Here is a 14,989-nt window from a genome sequence, read left to right as displayed (position 1 = left end):
AAGAAATTTCTTCTCATCTCAGTCCTGAAAGGTTTACCCCGTATCCTTAGACTATGACCCCTGGTTCTGGACTCCCCTACCATCGAGAACATCCTTCCTGCATCTACCCTGTCAAGACCTGTTACAATTTTATAGGTTTCTATGAGATCCCACCCTCACCCTTCTGAACTCCAACGAATATAATCCTAACTGACTCAATCTCTCCTCATACATCAGTCCCGCCATCCCAGGAATCAGTCTGATAAACCTTCGCTGCACTCCGTCTATAGCAAGAACATCCTTAAATAAGGAGACCAAAACTGCACACGATATTCCAGGCGTGGCCTCACCAAGGCCCTGTAAAATTGCAGCAAGACATCCCTGCACCTGTACTCGAATCCTCTCGCTATGAAGGCCAACATACCATTTGCCTTTTTTACCGCCTGTTGCACCTGCACGCTTACCTTAAAAGCGGGAATGATGGCATGGCGGGGGGAATCACGTTGGAATGTCCGCGTGCAAATCTGGCATTGTGACGTTGGTTCCAGATTAAGTCAGAGGTGGGAAAGCACCAAGGTGGCATTGCCACCCTGACACGACAGGAATCTTATATAAATTGTTGAGCTGAAATGCATTTGCATCCAGTCCACCTCAATTTAATTTTGGGCCTGTGAATTAGTGGATGGCGGGTGGCACTTGTGTACTTTCGGGTTTACGGCAATTAAGAGCTGGTGGTGCTGAGGCAAGAGGCTTCAGTGCCGCAATGGGGAGGCCGCCCTGAACAGTGCTGCATAGGGAAGAGGGGTTTGTGGAGGACATTGTCGGACTGTGTTGCTGTGTGCTCTGCAAGGTGGGGGGGTCGGGGTCTCTGACAGGGGGTTCCAGATCTTGATTGCTCTGCAAGAGGGTGCGGGGGGAGTGGCGTCCTGGGTTTGGATGGCTGTATTGGGTGACCAACTGATCTTAGGTATTTGGTCGCCCATACTACTGGATGAGAGGGTTGGCTATCAGCAAGGGTGGGCACTGAGGGAGATGGGGAGTCTGCTGGGAGAAGAGTCAAAAGCTCATTTGGCAGGACAGGGTCCTCCCTGTATCGATAATGATCTGAAGGCCCACTGGTCACTGAGCATGGGTCTCATACACCGTCTTTTTGGACCCCTGTGATGTAATGCGGCATCTCCAATGGAGGGTGGGCCAGGAGGCAGCTGCGTTTGCCCATGAAACTGCATGATGAGAGCAGCAGCAGCTGGCCATGTCGAGAAGGGCCCAACAACAACAGAGGGTGTACTGAATTCAGCTCAGCTGCCTCCAGATGTCCGAGCGGTAAAGACTGCAGCTTTCCAGGGAGGCTGTCACCAACTTGTGCGCCCTGCTTCAGGATGAGTTGCATGCCTATGGGATTTGGGGTTCACCCTATGCCTGTGCCCTGAAGATCATTGTGGCACGAAGATTGAATGTGTCTGGACCATTCCAAGGATCCATGGGAGACGTGTGGTGTCTCCCAGGCAGCAGCCCACCACTGCATCAAGGAGGTGACCAGTGCCCTGTTCAAGAGGGAAGACAACCTATGCGCACTAATGGACCGACCCTTAGAGGCCTGCTACCTGACCCGAACCCCTCGAGACCCGACAACGTGTCGGGTTCGGGTCAGGGCGGACCCATCTTCCGGTGTCGGCTTTTGGGCTCGGGTCGGGTCAGGCTGGACACAGATGGTAAGTGCTCTGCTGGTAAGTATTAAAATTTTAAAAAAACTTACCTGGGCTGGGAGTCAGGGCCGAAACTGAGTCTGCGCAGTGAGCAAGTGACGTCACTATGACGTTTCGCACATGCTCTTCAGCTTCTTGCAGGTTCGGTGTCAGGAAGGTAAGTAAGGGATGGTCGGTCGGGTTGAGTAGTGGCGGGTTCGGGGCAAAATCGGAGGGACTCTGGCCGGGTCGGGCTCAGGCCCGCTGTGGTTCAGTTTGGTTCGGGTCAGGTTCTTTTTACCGACCTAAAGCAGGCCTCCACTGACCCTGACAGTCAGGCTGAGTGGGTCATTGGATTCGGGTCCATCGCTGGATTTCCCCGGTGTAAGATATGATAGCCACGTGCATGTAGCTGTCAAGGCTCCAATGGACCAGCCTATACCTTCACCAACAGGAAGGACTTCAATTCAATCTACGGTCAATTGATCTGCAACTACCGAAAGCATTTCCTACAGGTTTGTGCCTGCTTCCGAGAAGCAATCACAACGCTTACATACTTCAACAGTCCCAGGTGCCACAGCTTTTCAGGCCCCCCCCCCACTCACTTTTAGGGATGGATTCTTGGGCACAAGGGCTACCCATTGAAGATATGGTTATTCATGCCTGTGAGGGACCCTTGCAATGCAGTGGAGGAGAGGTACAACACTTGCCACGCCTCCACTCAATCGACCATTGAGCAGGCTATTGGGCTGCTGAAGATGAGATTCCATTGCCTCGATTGATCTGGTGAATCCCTGCAGTATGCCCCAGAGAGTCTCGCGTATCGTGGTGGTCTGCTCTGCTCTGCACAATCTGGCACTGCAGAGGGAGGAGGCCATACAGGATGATGATATGCCTCAATATCACTCCTCCACTGACAAGGAGGAGGGAGAGGATTAAGTGCCCCTGGATTATGAAGCCCGGAAGGCAGGCAGATTGTGCAACATGCCAAGGAGGCAAGAGACGACCTCATAAGCACCCACCCGTGACTTCCCAAATGTGATTAGGTTTTCTCAATACATTTGTGAGAGCTCCTTTGAGGTGCAATCCCAATGACAGCAGCTTGCCCCTTGGTCTGTGATGACTTCAGCAGCTGTCCTCTGGCTGGAGAGCCGCTGTCTACACTCAGAGCACCCTGAAGGGAGCCCCCAGATGTGGAGGCCTGCCTCTCCTTTTCCCCGCTCACCAGAGAAGGACGAGGACCTGGAGAAGATTCCAGGCGCCTTGCCCTTCTCTTGCCTTGCCACTGCTTTGTCGAGCGAAGGGGATGGTGTGCAGGTGCACACATCTGTGGAATCTGGCTCTCTGAGGTCACCAACCTCTTTCTTACATACAAATATATGAACATACATACGAATTAGGAGTACGAATAGGCCATTCGGCTCCTCAAGCCTGCTCCACCGTTCAATAAGTTCATGGCTGAACTGATTACTCCACATTTCCACCAACCCCCAATAAGCAAGGGGATGAAAGGTTATCAATAATCTATCTACCTCTGCCTTAAAAATATTAAAAGATTCTGCTTCCACTGCCTTTTGAGGAAGAGAATTCCAAAGACTCACGACCCTCTGACAGAAAGTATTTCTCATCTCTGTCTTAAATGGGTGTCCCCTTTTTTTTTTTAAATAGTGACCTCTCGTTCTAGCATCTCCCACAAGGGGAAACATCCTTTCCACATTCACCTTGTCAAGACCCGTCAGGATCTTTATATGTTTCAATCAAGATGCCTCTTATTTAGTTTAGTTTAGAGATACAGCACTGAAACAGGCCCTTCAGCCCACCGAGTCTGTGCCGACCATCAGCCACCCATTTATACTAATCCTACACTAATCCCATATTCCTACCACATCCCACCTGTCCCTATATTTCCCTACCACCTACCTACACTAGGGGCAATTGCTAATGGCCAATTTACCTATCAACCTGCAAGTCTTTGGCATGTGGGAGGAAACCGGAGCACCCGGAGGAAACCCACGCAAACACAGAGAACTTGCAAACTCCACACAGGCAGTACCCAGTATTGAACCCGGGTCACTGGAGCTGTGAGGCTGCAGTGCTAACCACTGCACCACTGTGCCGCCCATAAACTCTCCTAAACTCCAGCAGATACAAGCCAAGCCTGTCCAACCTTTCCTTGTAAGACAACCCACCCATTCCAGGTATTATTCTTTGGGATGTGGGTGTCCTTGGCCAGGCCAGTATTTATTGCCCATCCCTAATTGCCCTTGAAGGGGGTTGTGAGCCATGTGCAGGACTCATGGCATGGATGGACTTCTCCATTATCCACTCATGGCTGCGCATGGCCTCTGGCATCTCCATGAGATGTTGCCTTACCTCTCTCTGCAACTCCAACATGCCCTATGCTATCGACACCAGAGGCTCGTCATCAACCTGGGGTTTACCATGGGCCTGGCCATTCACAGTCCTCTGATTGTCAGAGGCCTCGGCTGTCTCAGCCTCAGCCAGCTGCTCAGGCGCGTGTGCAGTGCTCTCTCCAGCTTGTGACCCTGATTCTACAGCTGAGTGGGAACACAGCAAAGTAACAGTATTGTGCTCGTGCAAGGTGCAGGAGAGTCATGGGATGGTGCTTCCTGTGACTGCTGATCCACCTCAGAGGTGGAACTTTGCCCCCCTTCCACTGGAGTCTCCTGCAGACAGCGACCTGCATGAGATAACACAAACATGATGTGGGTTAGAATTAGAATTAGATCTCAACATGCCAACCATGCATTGTGGGGGTCTTCAGAAGTGAACTGTATATTGCTGGAAGTCAATCCTCACTCTCTCTTGCATGGAGACTCTAGTCTCACCATCTGCTATGGAGTGGCTGCCCTGTGTTGCCAGCTCTAGTGCCACCTCCTCAGCTGTGGAGAGAGGCCTGATGTCGAGTTATCCCTCCACCAGTCCGTGATGTCTCCCTCCTGTAATAGGCCCTGTTGTCCTGCAACTGGAAAGAGGAAGATAGTCATACCTTGCAGAGGGGCCAATATGACAATTTTATTAGTGGCAGCCCCTCGTCCCCTACTGGGGTTTCCTATGGAGCTGGTCCTCGTGTCAGCTCTCAGAGGAGTTAATGGGGTTGAAGTTTGAAAGAGGATGGCATGTGACCAAGATGTAGCCAGGCATCTGTCAGGATGAGGTGATGATTAACCCCTCTCTTTGCCCATGCTTTTCTGTTGCCTCCATCCCCATATCTTTCTTCGCCCCACGTAGCCACATGCAATCCCTAAAAAGGAGAGAAGAAAGGAGCAATCACCTTGGCAGAATGAAGGAGGTCGTTGACCCTCTTGTGCCACTGAACCCATGTCAGTGGGCGTGACACTTCCAGCTGCTAACTTCCTCAGCAATCTTTGTCTAGGCTTGCTTGGTCAGGTGGGAGGACATCTTCTTGCCATCGCTGGGGAAGAGGACCTCCAGCCTTTTCCTTGCAGCCTGGAAGAGAATCTCAAGGGAGTTGTCGCTCAACTGTGGGGCCGTCTGGTGTCTTCCTTCTGCCATGATCGCTGGAGGCTTGGGTATAGCTTGACTATCAGGCAGCAGAAGGGGTCCTGGGGCAGCAAATGGCACACTGACATGCATTCTTTTAAAGTAGGCATGAGTGAATGCAGGGCTAGCAGACCTTTTAAATATGGGACGAGCATTTCTTCTGGGATCATCCGATGCCGTATTTGGGGTCCTGCATCCCGCCTCCGCTGCGTGATTGGGGGGCCCCGCATCTTCAATATGTAAAACGGCTGCCTGCCGCATAATCACAGTGGGGCGACCATTCACAACAGTAGGGAATGGCGCCCATTTTTAGTAATGGGATGACTAAATTCAGTCCTCTGTGTCCGGACTGAGGCCTCCGGTTGGACCATGGCAAATCAGCAGACCAGATTGCATATTCCCAATGAACTGCAACCCAGTTCACTGGTCACAGGGCAGGAGGGGCAGCAAAATCAGTTGGCTAAGATACCAGCCGAGGTCCTTTTGAAAGGTCCTGAGGAGGGAGGAAGCAATTCTTTTTTCCCAAAAATATACTTTTCATAAAAATTTGTCACAATGCATTACAAAACAGTTCAAACCAGCACCAAGTTGCCATTCTAAAGAGTGCAAAGGAAATCAGTTTTCTTTCATACAGAACGTGAGTTGCCTCACAATCCTTCCATTCCATTTTACATGTCATGTACATTTTACAGCAAACCCACATTTGGTGTATACAGCCTGAGGGGTTTTCCATGGGTCCAGCCCCTCAGTTCACTTTGGTGGGAGGATCTCACACAGTGGTCTTTCCCCATTGCGCCTCTGCTGCGGCTTTAGTGCGTCCCTCAGCACATAGTCCTAGACCTTGGAATGTGCCAGTCTGCAACGCTCGGTCGTGGACAACTCCTTTGTGCTGGAAGACCAGCAAGTTTCGGGCAGACCAAAGAGCATTTTTCACCGAATTGATGATCCTCCAGCAGCAGTTGATGTTTATCTCGGTGTGCGTCCCTGGGAACAGCCCGTAGAGCAAGACTCCTGTGTTAGAGAGCTGCTTGGGATGAACCTCGACAAAAACCACTGCATCTGTTTCCACACCTGCTTTGCAAAACCACATTCCAGAAAGAGGTGGGTAACTGTCTCTACCCCACTGCAGCCACCTCAAGGGCAACTAGTGGAGGGGGCGAGTCTCCGGGCGCGTAGGAAGGATCTGATGGGGCGGGCTCTTCTCACCCCCAGCCAAGCTACATCTTGGTGCTTGTTTGAAAGTTCTGGTGATGAGGCATTCTGCCAAATGACTTTGGCAATTTGCTCGGGGAACCATCAGACAGGATCCACCAACTCCTTTTCCAGTAGGGCTTTGAGGACATTCCGTGCAGACCACTGCCTGATGGATTGGTGGTCAAAGGTGTTTTTCCACAGAAACTTTCCCACGAAGGATAGGTGGTACGGCATGGTCTAACTGGATGGAGCGTTCCACGGCAATGTGACCAGACCCATCCTTCGCAACACCAGGGACAGATAGAAACTCAGCACGTAGTGACACTTGGAGTTTGCGTACTGGGGATCGATGCACAACTTGATGCAGCCGCACAGAAAGGTGGTCATCAGGATGAGGGCGACGTTGGGTACATTTTTCCCACCCTTATCCAGAGGTTTGAACGTCATGTCCCTCCGGACCCGGTCCATTTTGGATCCCCAGATGAAGCGGAAAATGGCTCAGGTGACCGCCACGGCGCAGGAGTGGGGTATGGGCCAGACCTGCGCCATGTACAGCAACAACGTGAGCGCTTCGCACCTGATGACCAGGGTCTTGCCCACAATGGAGAGAGATCGCTGCTCCCACATGCTCAGTTTATGGTGTACCCTGGCTACTCGCTCCTTCCAGATTTTGGTGCACGCCCCGGCCTGTCCGAACCATATCCCCAGCACCTTGAGGTAATCTGACCTGACGGTGAAGGATCAGTCAGCCCAGTTCCCAAAGAACATGGCCTCGCTCTTGCCGTGGTTAACTTGGGCTCCAAAGGCCAGGTCGAGCTGGTCGCAGATGCTCATCAGTCTGCGCACAGACAGCGGATCCGAGCAGAAGACGGCGACGTCATCCATGTACAAGGCGGTTTTAACCTGAGTGCCTCTGCTGCCAGAGATTGTCACCCATCTTATGCTCTCATCCTTCCTAATAGACTCAGCAAAGGGTTTAATACAGCAGACAAACAAGACAGGGGAGAGAGGTCAGCCCTGTCTGACTCCAGATTGGATCGGGAAACTTTCTGATTCCCACCCATTGATTGAGACTGCACTACTGATGTTTGTGTAGAGCAGTTTGATCCAATTGCAGATTCCCTTCCTAAACCCCATTTTGGAAAGCAATTCCATCATGTTGGTGTGCGATATCCTGTCAAAAGCCTTCTCCTGGTCCAGGCTGATGAGGCAGGTGTCCACCCTCCTGTCCCATACATAGGCGATAGTCTCACGCAACTCAGGGATACGATCAGAGATCTTCCTGCCGAGTACAGTGCAGGTCTGGTCAGGGTGAATCACCAACTCCAGAGCAGACTTGACTCGACTGGCGATGACTTTGGACAGAATCTTGTAGTCAATAATATTCAGCAGTGAGATGGGCCGCCAATTTCTGATTTCTGCCCCCTCCACCTTCTGCTTGTAGATGAGGGTGATGATGCCTTTCCTCATGGATTCTGACATGCTACCGGCCAGGAGCATACTCTCGTATACTTACAGCAGGTCTGGGCCGACCCAGTCCCACAGAGCCGAATACAACTCAAGCGGTAAACCATTGCTTCCGGGAGTTTTACTCTTCACAAAGGACTTGACGGCCTTTGTCAGCTCATCCAGAGTTAGTGGGTTGTCCTCTCGCTCTCGCTCTCTCTCTCTCTCTCTCTCGCTCTCTCTCGCTCTCTCTCGCTCTCTCTCGCTCTCTCTCGCTCTCTCTCGCTCTCTCTCGCTCTCTCTCGCTCTCTCTCTCTCTCTCTCTCTCTCTCTCTCTCTCGCTCGCTCTCGCTCGCTCTCGCTCGCTCTCGCTCGCTCTCGCTCGCTCTCGCTCGCTCTCGCTCGCTCTCGCTCTCTCTCGCTCTCTCCCTCTCTCTCGCTCTCTCTCTCTCTCTCTCTCTCTGTGTCTCTGTCTGTGTCTGTCTCTCTCTCTCTCTCTCTGTCTCTCTCTCAACACCTTTGAAGATAAAGAACCTCTTGATGTTCTCCTTGATCGCCTCCCACCATGAAATGGAAACTCAAAGAAGGGTTTCATGGTTCCCCAACCTTTGTAATCCCTTTTGAATTCCTTAACGTTCTCTGGGGTTAGCAGTGTAGCATTAAGCTTCCATGTCCCCCTGCCACCCCACTGGTCATCCTGTAAGTGACAGTCGGCCACTAAGAGGCAATGGTCGGAGAAGAACACCGGCTTGTCGTCGGTGGATCAGACCGTGACAGCACGGCATGCAAACGGGAAGTCAATCCTGGAACGGGCAGACCCGTCCGATCTTGACCAGGTGTATCTACGCTGCGCTCTGTCTGCAGGTTTGCTGAAGACGTCGTGCAGCTTGGCATCTTTTACTGTTTCCATTCGGAATCTAGGCGTAGAGTCCAGTTTGCTGTCGTCACTGTCGGATCGTCCAGTTGCATCAATGATGCAGTTGAAGTCACCGCCTAGGATGACCGGCCTGGACATCGCCAGCAGCAGTGGGAGCTGCTGGAAGACTGTCAGCTGCTCGCTGCATTGAACCGGGGCGTACACATTGATCAACCAGAGTGGAGCATTGTTGTACATTACATCTACTACGCAGAGGCGACCGCCCACCACCTCCTTAACCTAGGAGATGGTGAAGTTACCTCCCCGCAGCAGAATACCCAGACCGGAGGAACGGGAGTCATTTCCCCCTGACCAGGTCGATGGCCGTGGGACCACTATCGCAACCATTGCCTGTAGGTGCTGAGGTGTGGTATTCCACACTCCTGCCGAAACAGGTAGTCCAAGGTTGAAGCATATTGTGTAGTGGATTTAATGCTACGCACATTAATTGAAGCAAACCTTATACCCATTTTTAAGTTAGTTGCTGCTTCCCACACCATTTGGCCTTGCTAGTCCCAGTCCTTTGATATGTTCCTGCATACCCATGGTGTACACAAGCTGTTTCACGTTCGTTGGGCTCAGAAACCCCTCCTGGTTTCTCATGCAGGGTTTGTTCCACTGGGGTGACATCAGCGGGGTTGGGGGGGGTGGTGGCGCGGGTCTTGTAGGCAGCAAGGATTGGGCTGTCCTCTGCTGTTGTTTCCTCCTCAAACATCACTGCTCCCGGCTTCCCGGAGCTGGAGTGCACCAGACATGTCGTTGCTCTCGGTTCCCGGAGCTGGGATGCGCTGGGCATATCGCTAGGTTTGGCGCTTTGGGTTTGGGGCGCGCTGGGCCCATCACAGCTTCCAGTGCCCGGGGGCTGGGGGCCTTTATCTTCCAACTCCTTTAAGTTCTGCCGCTTCTTTTGTAGGTGCTGTCGTTCCAACACTTCCTCGTACAGTGAAGAGGAGCTGCTGTAGTCTGTTTCAGACAGTAGTCTCCTCTTGCCATTGATTTGGGTGGTGGCCTGTTCCGCTTTAAGCAGTTTTTCTTTGTGGTTTTCCTTTGTACCACTTGCCACTGACCAGTCTCGTGTAACAGTACGATGGGTCTTAGCTTCTAAGCCAGACTTCCATACTTCTATCAGGCCTGCAAATCTTGTTCAGCTTCCCCTCAACTATTTCAATCCAAACGGTCAGTACAAGATATAACTGCCAGCGATGGAGCTGAATTGGTATGTGAAGCACTCAGGCAGAATTTTTAACTGGAACTCTGTTCTTTCATATGTAAACTCTATAATCCAGATAACCATAACTGACCAAACTTGTTTTACTGGCGCATATATTAAGACAATGTGAAATTTGATGACTCATTAATACTCCAGTGCAATTCTTCAAATCGCTGATCTCCCAGCAACCACCGGGGTCCATGTTATGGGATTCTTTAAAACAGGATTATTTTCTGTTTTTGCAAATTGCATCTGCGACTCGTTCTTTGTAAAAATGAAACACTCCTTCTGGCATGCACTTGCGTGATCTGAAGATGTAAAATGCATAAAGCCGGCCCAAAAACCATGGGAGGAATTTTGTGCTCTCTACAGCAGGCTTGGAGGCGGGGAGAGCATGCAATCGGGTGGGATGGTGGCAGCAGGGGGGCGGGGTCCCTGTCACCATCCCACCTCTGCCAAAATTAAGTCCAGGGTGGGAAGACCTGTTGACGGCCTTCCTGCCTCTTGATCAATTGAGGCCCTTAAGTGGGCCTTTAATGCCCAATTAAGGGCCTCATCCCACTGCTACAATTAGCCATGCTGCAGGTGGCCCTGTTGCCGTGGACAAAGCACAGCAGGAGAAACCCCACAGGCTGCTTGCTGGCTCCGGGAGTGGGGGCGGTTCCTCGTTAAAAGGCACTTAGTGCCTGAATGAGAGACCCTGCATCAGGAAGGGGTGAGGCCTGCTGAGAGCCATCCCCCTGCCCTTGCTACTGACCACCCCCCTCACCCCACAAGACCCCTCCCACCCTGACCTACCTGTGGCCTGGGTTTCAGTGCCGTTCCTGGGTTGGGTGCTCCACTGGCAGCAGCCTCCGCAGTGGCGCTGCTGAGCCAAAGCACTCCGAGGGTGGACTTCCATCGCCAGAGTCCTTGATCTTGTGGAAGGCCTGCTGCTGTTCAGTTTAGTACCTAATTGGCACTTTATTCAGCAGGCCTCCTACAGAAGAGGCGAGGTGGGGTCCTCGGCATTGCTTTTTCCGGATGTCGAGACCTCTGTCCCCTTAATAAAATCCCAGCCCTGTTTCTGTTCATACCATGAGGCATTTTATCCCAGTAACTTTTTTTTTATTTTTTTATTTTTTTTTTTTTATTTTTATTTATTTAGAGATACAGCACTGAAACAGGCCCTTCGGCCTACCGAGTCTATGCCGACCATCAACCGCCCATTTATACTAATCCTACACTGATCCCATATTCCTACCACATCCCCACCTGTCCCTATATTTCCCTGCCACCTGCCTATACTAGGGGCAATTTATAATGGCCAATTTGCCTATCAACCTGCAAGTCTTTTGGCATGTGGGAGGAAACCGGAGCACCCGGAGGAAACCCACGCAGACACAGGGAGAACTTGCAAACTCCACACAGGCAGTACCCGGAATTGTACCCGGGTCACTGAAGCGGTGAGGCTGCGGTGCTAACCACTGCGCCACTGTGCTGCCCTGTACGACTCTATGACCAGTGTGCAACCACATGACCATCATCACCTGATGCCCACAAGTACTGATGTCTAAAAGGCTGCCACCTACTGCATGATTTCTTCAGAACAGTTCAACATCTAGCTCTGTTCCCCTCAAGTCTGGAGCATACTTCCTGATTGAAGAATGTTGAAAACCCTCTGTGATTTTAATTTCTTTTGTTTCACTTCCATTTTCACAGTTTTTTTTCTTGCATTTATAGCATTTAAGTAAAACGGAGCTACTTAGCATGGTACAGCAGAATTATGGCACAGACCTGGGATTAAGAAGGGATGAAATGGATAACCTGCAATTATCGAATGATGATTTCCACTTTGTAGGGTAAGGAAATGTCTACATTATAAACCGATTACCTGGGTCATCACTGGACTTGAAGTTGTAATATTCACAAAGGCATTCAATTTAATTCTTTTTTTTAATATACCAGCTCTATCAGCGTAGTTTCACATGCCCCTCTTACGTTTTTAGTTTTAATTGGTGAATTAGACTCTGCGGCAGGGAGATGATGGTAATATTGTTGATAAGAATTCTTGTAAATCTAAACTTTATACCATTATTTTGTGAGCTGATCCCTCATTTTAATGAATTTCTCTAAAGTACCATGAGAGGCTTACTGTTCCCAAGTTTAACCACCCATAACTAGCTGATTAGCTCATTACAGTTAGTGAGGTTTTACAGTGAATTACTAGAAGACCACTAGTCTCATTAGACTACAGATAGAAATCTAAACATTGTAGGAATTTGGACAGCTAAAATACCAAATGAAACCCCTCTTTTGCAGTAGGGCCTTGTAAAGGAAAAATTGATGTCAAAATAACACTAGGTTTTATTTGTTTAAGCAAAAGTATTATATGCAGTTCAACATTTTAAAGTTTAATGTAACCGATTAGCTCATGATTTCATTTTTTTTCTCTTGAGAGAGAGAGATAATATATATATATTATACCTTTTTTTAATGCTAATCTTATAGTCCTGTGTTTACTTTTATACACTATATATTTATCCTTCTTCATGATTCATTTTACTGCTTCAAAAGATGATTACCTGTGTAAAGTTAAAATTTATCTTCACACACAAGTTATTAAATATATAAATGATGTGGTTCCCCTAACAGCATAAATTGTGATTAAGTCTCATTATTTTAAATTAAGGAATTCAATATGGCTACTGTATCTCGGGCACACAGTAGGATGTGTTAGGAATTGTCATGGTAGCTGTTGCTTAGAGACCTGGAGGGTAAAATTCACATTTAACAAAGGAGGAAGAAGAAAGTTGACATTGGCTGACGGTCACAATTTAGATGACTAGATTTGCACAACAACCAAACACAGTGTTTTAATAAATATAGTTAAGGTAAACCAGAATATTACTTCAAAGTTAATCAGGAAAGTAGGCCTGAAGGACGTAAATTTACATGAGTATGAAGTAGATTTAAAATGGGTATGAGAAGGATTTTTCTGCTTGAAAATATTTGGAATAATCTCCTAGTTAGGACACAGCTGGAGTACTGTATATAGTTTTGGTTGCCACACTATAGGAAGGATGTGATTGCACTGGAGAGGCTGCAGAGGAGATTCACCAGGCTGTTGCCTGGGCTGGAGCATTTCAGTTATGAAGAGAGACTGGATAAGCTAGGATTGTTTTCCTTAGAGCAGAGAAGGCTGAGGGGGGACCTGATTGAGTTATACAAAATTATGAGGGGCGTAGATAGGGAGAAACTTTTTTCCTTAGCGGAGGTGTCAATAACAAGGGGGCATAGATTTAAAGTAAGGGGCAGGAGGTTTAGAGGGGATTTGAGGAAAAAATGTTCTCACCAATAGAGTGGTTGGAATCTGGAAACACTGCCTGAAGAGGTGGTAGAGGCAGGAACCCTCACAACATTTAAGAAGTATTTTGATGAGCACTTGAAACGCCATAGCATACAAGGCTACGGGCCAAGTGCTGGAAAATGGGAATAGAATAGAAAGGTGCTTGATGGCCGGCATGGAAAGAAACATCAAGGTCATTCAAAATACAGTTAGATGCTAAGGTGACAAAGTTAGTGTATTGGAAAGATGAGCTTGGATAGACTGAGCAGACCTTTCTTGTGTATGACTGTAATGTTCTTGTGTCTAGAATTGTGGGGAAAAACACATGCAATGACGATAATGATAAAGAAGACCAACCGAATGAATCCAAAACAATTTGGACTGACGCACATGCTCAAGATTCAAGTACACCACTTCCGTTTGGAGACACTACATTTATAAATCCTTCAGTTGTTAACCAGGCTAATACACCAACAATGGTAGGAATTATTTTTCCTCTGGCACTAAGCTTGTTCCCTAGTTCTTTATCTTCTAGCTTGATCTGCCAGTTGCTAACTTGTCAATGATTTACTCCATCACTCTGAATGTTTACATCTGCCTACAGTTAAGCTATAAAAAGAACTCACCTCATATGAGGTCATATGTTCCCTGGCAATGAGATGCTTCTTTTAAATGAAGTGACCTTAAAGACCAGGCACTCTTGTGGCAAGCAAAATGAGCTGAGCTAGTTTTCACTAAAGAAGGCGCTTGAACGTTTGGAGAGGTGTATTCAGAAGTGAATTTCTCTTGACAACCAGGTGCTGACAGAGAAAGAGTATGGTAGGTAATGGAGATATGTAAAACTGCATGGGTGGTACAGGATGCCTATTGACATTGGAACTTTGGCTTACCTTAGCCACTCAGGCTATTAAACCTTTTCTTAAACTGTATGACAGTTCTTGGTGTAGTGGAGGTGGCACTGACTGCCTTCTCCATTTCCCTCCCACCTTTCTGATCTGTGTTGCTCTATTATACGTCCTCCTACCCTCGGTGCCACCAGACAGTCCCTCCTCGGGCCCAATTCTACCAGCAGAACCTCCAGAGACACCAGAAAATATGATGGATCTTTCAGCTACTGGCCATCCTGCTGTAAAGTGATGATACCCTTTAACTGGCTGTTGCAGAACTGTATTTCCTTCTATCCTAGTGATGGTGAGCCAGTGAATTGTGGATCTCTGGTCTGCAAGTTGTCCTGCACACCTAATGAAGTTCTGGGTGCAGATTATGCCAGGTTTCACATTGTTGGGTATCAGGACCAACCTGCCACAAGTCCATCTATGGGAAGGGAATCTGGGGTCATATGATCAGTTTGGTCCACTTTACAAAAAATTACATCTTATTTTCTTGACTGTAAAATAATGGTGGACTATGTTTTTAATGTTAGTGACCTTCTCAATGCTTATAGGAAGTCAAGATATGTTTCATGATGTTTTAGTGTTAATGTACAATTGTGGATTCGGTGACCGACTAAGTAAACATTTTGTGGTTATTTATATGTGTTTTGAACATGCAGGAGTTTGTAAATCATTTGTGGGTTTGCTGTGCAGTTTGACTCTGTCTTTGAGAGAGATGTGTGGTTATGTCTATAATTATTTTTGCAAGTGTTGTTGCGCATTGCGGTGATCTGTATGTTAAAGATGCTGAGTTATTTGCATAGTAAATTCCTA

At 48.6% G+C, this 14,989-nt stretch overlaps 1 protein-coding gene across 1 annotated transcript in view; it reads left to right on the top strand.

Annotated features, from left to right (window-relative positions):
* gramd1c (GRAM domain containing 1c) overlaps window positions 1-14,989 on the top strand; it is a 125,207-nt gene that overhangs the window by 36,144 nt on the left and 74,074 nt on the right. Inside the window, exons 7-8 of the mRNA XM_068034192.1 lie at window positions 11,678-11,796; window positions 13,591-13,762. Coding sequence (XP_067890293.1) covers window positions 11,678-11,796; window positions 13,591-13,762 — 291 coding nt within the window. The remainder of the gene's footprint in view (window positions 1-11,677; window positions 11,797-13,590; window positions 13,763-14,989) is intronic.

The sequence above is a fragment of the Heterodontus francisci genome, chromosome 6 (genome assembly GCF_036365525.1).
Source record: "Heterodontus francisci isolate sHetFra1 chromosome 6, sHetFra1.hap1, whole genome shotgun sequence".
Classification (NCBI taxonomy): Eukaryota; Metazoa; Chordata; class Chondrichthyes; order Heterodontiformes; family Heterodontidae; genus Heterodontus; species Heterodontus francisci.
The sequence above is the reverse complement of the archived record's forward strand: the minus strand, read 5'-3'. Positions and strand labels throughout refer to the sequence as shown.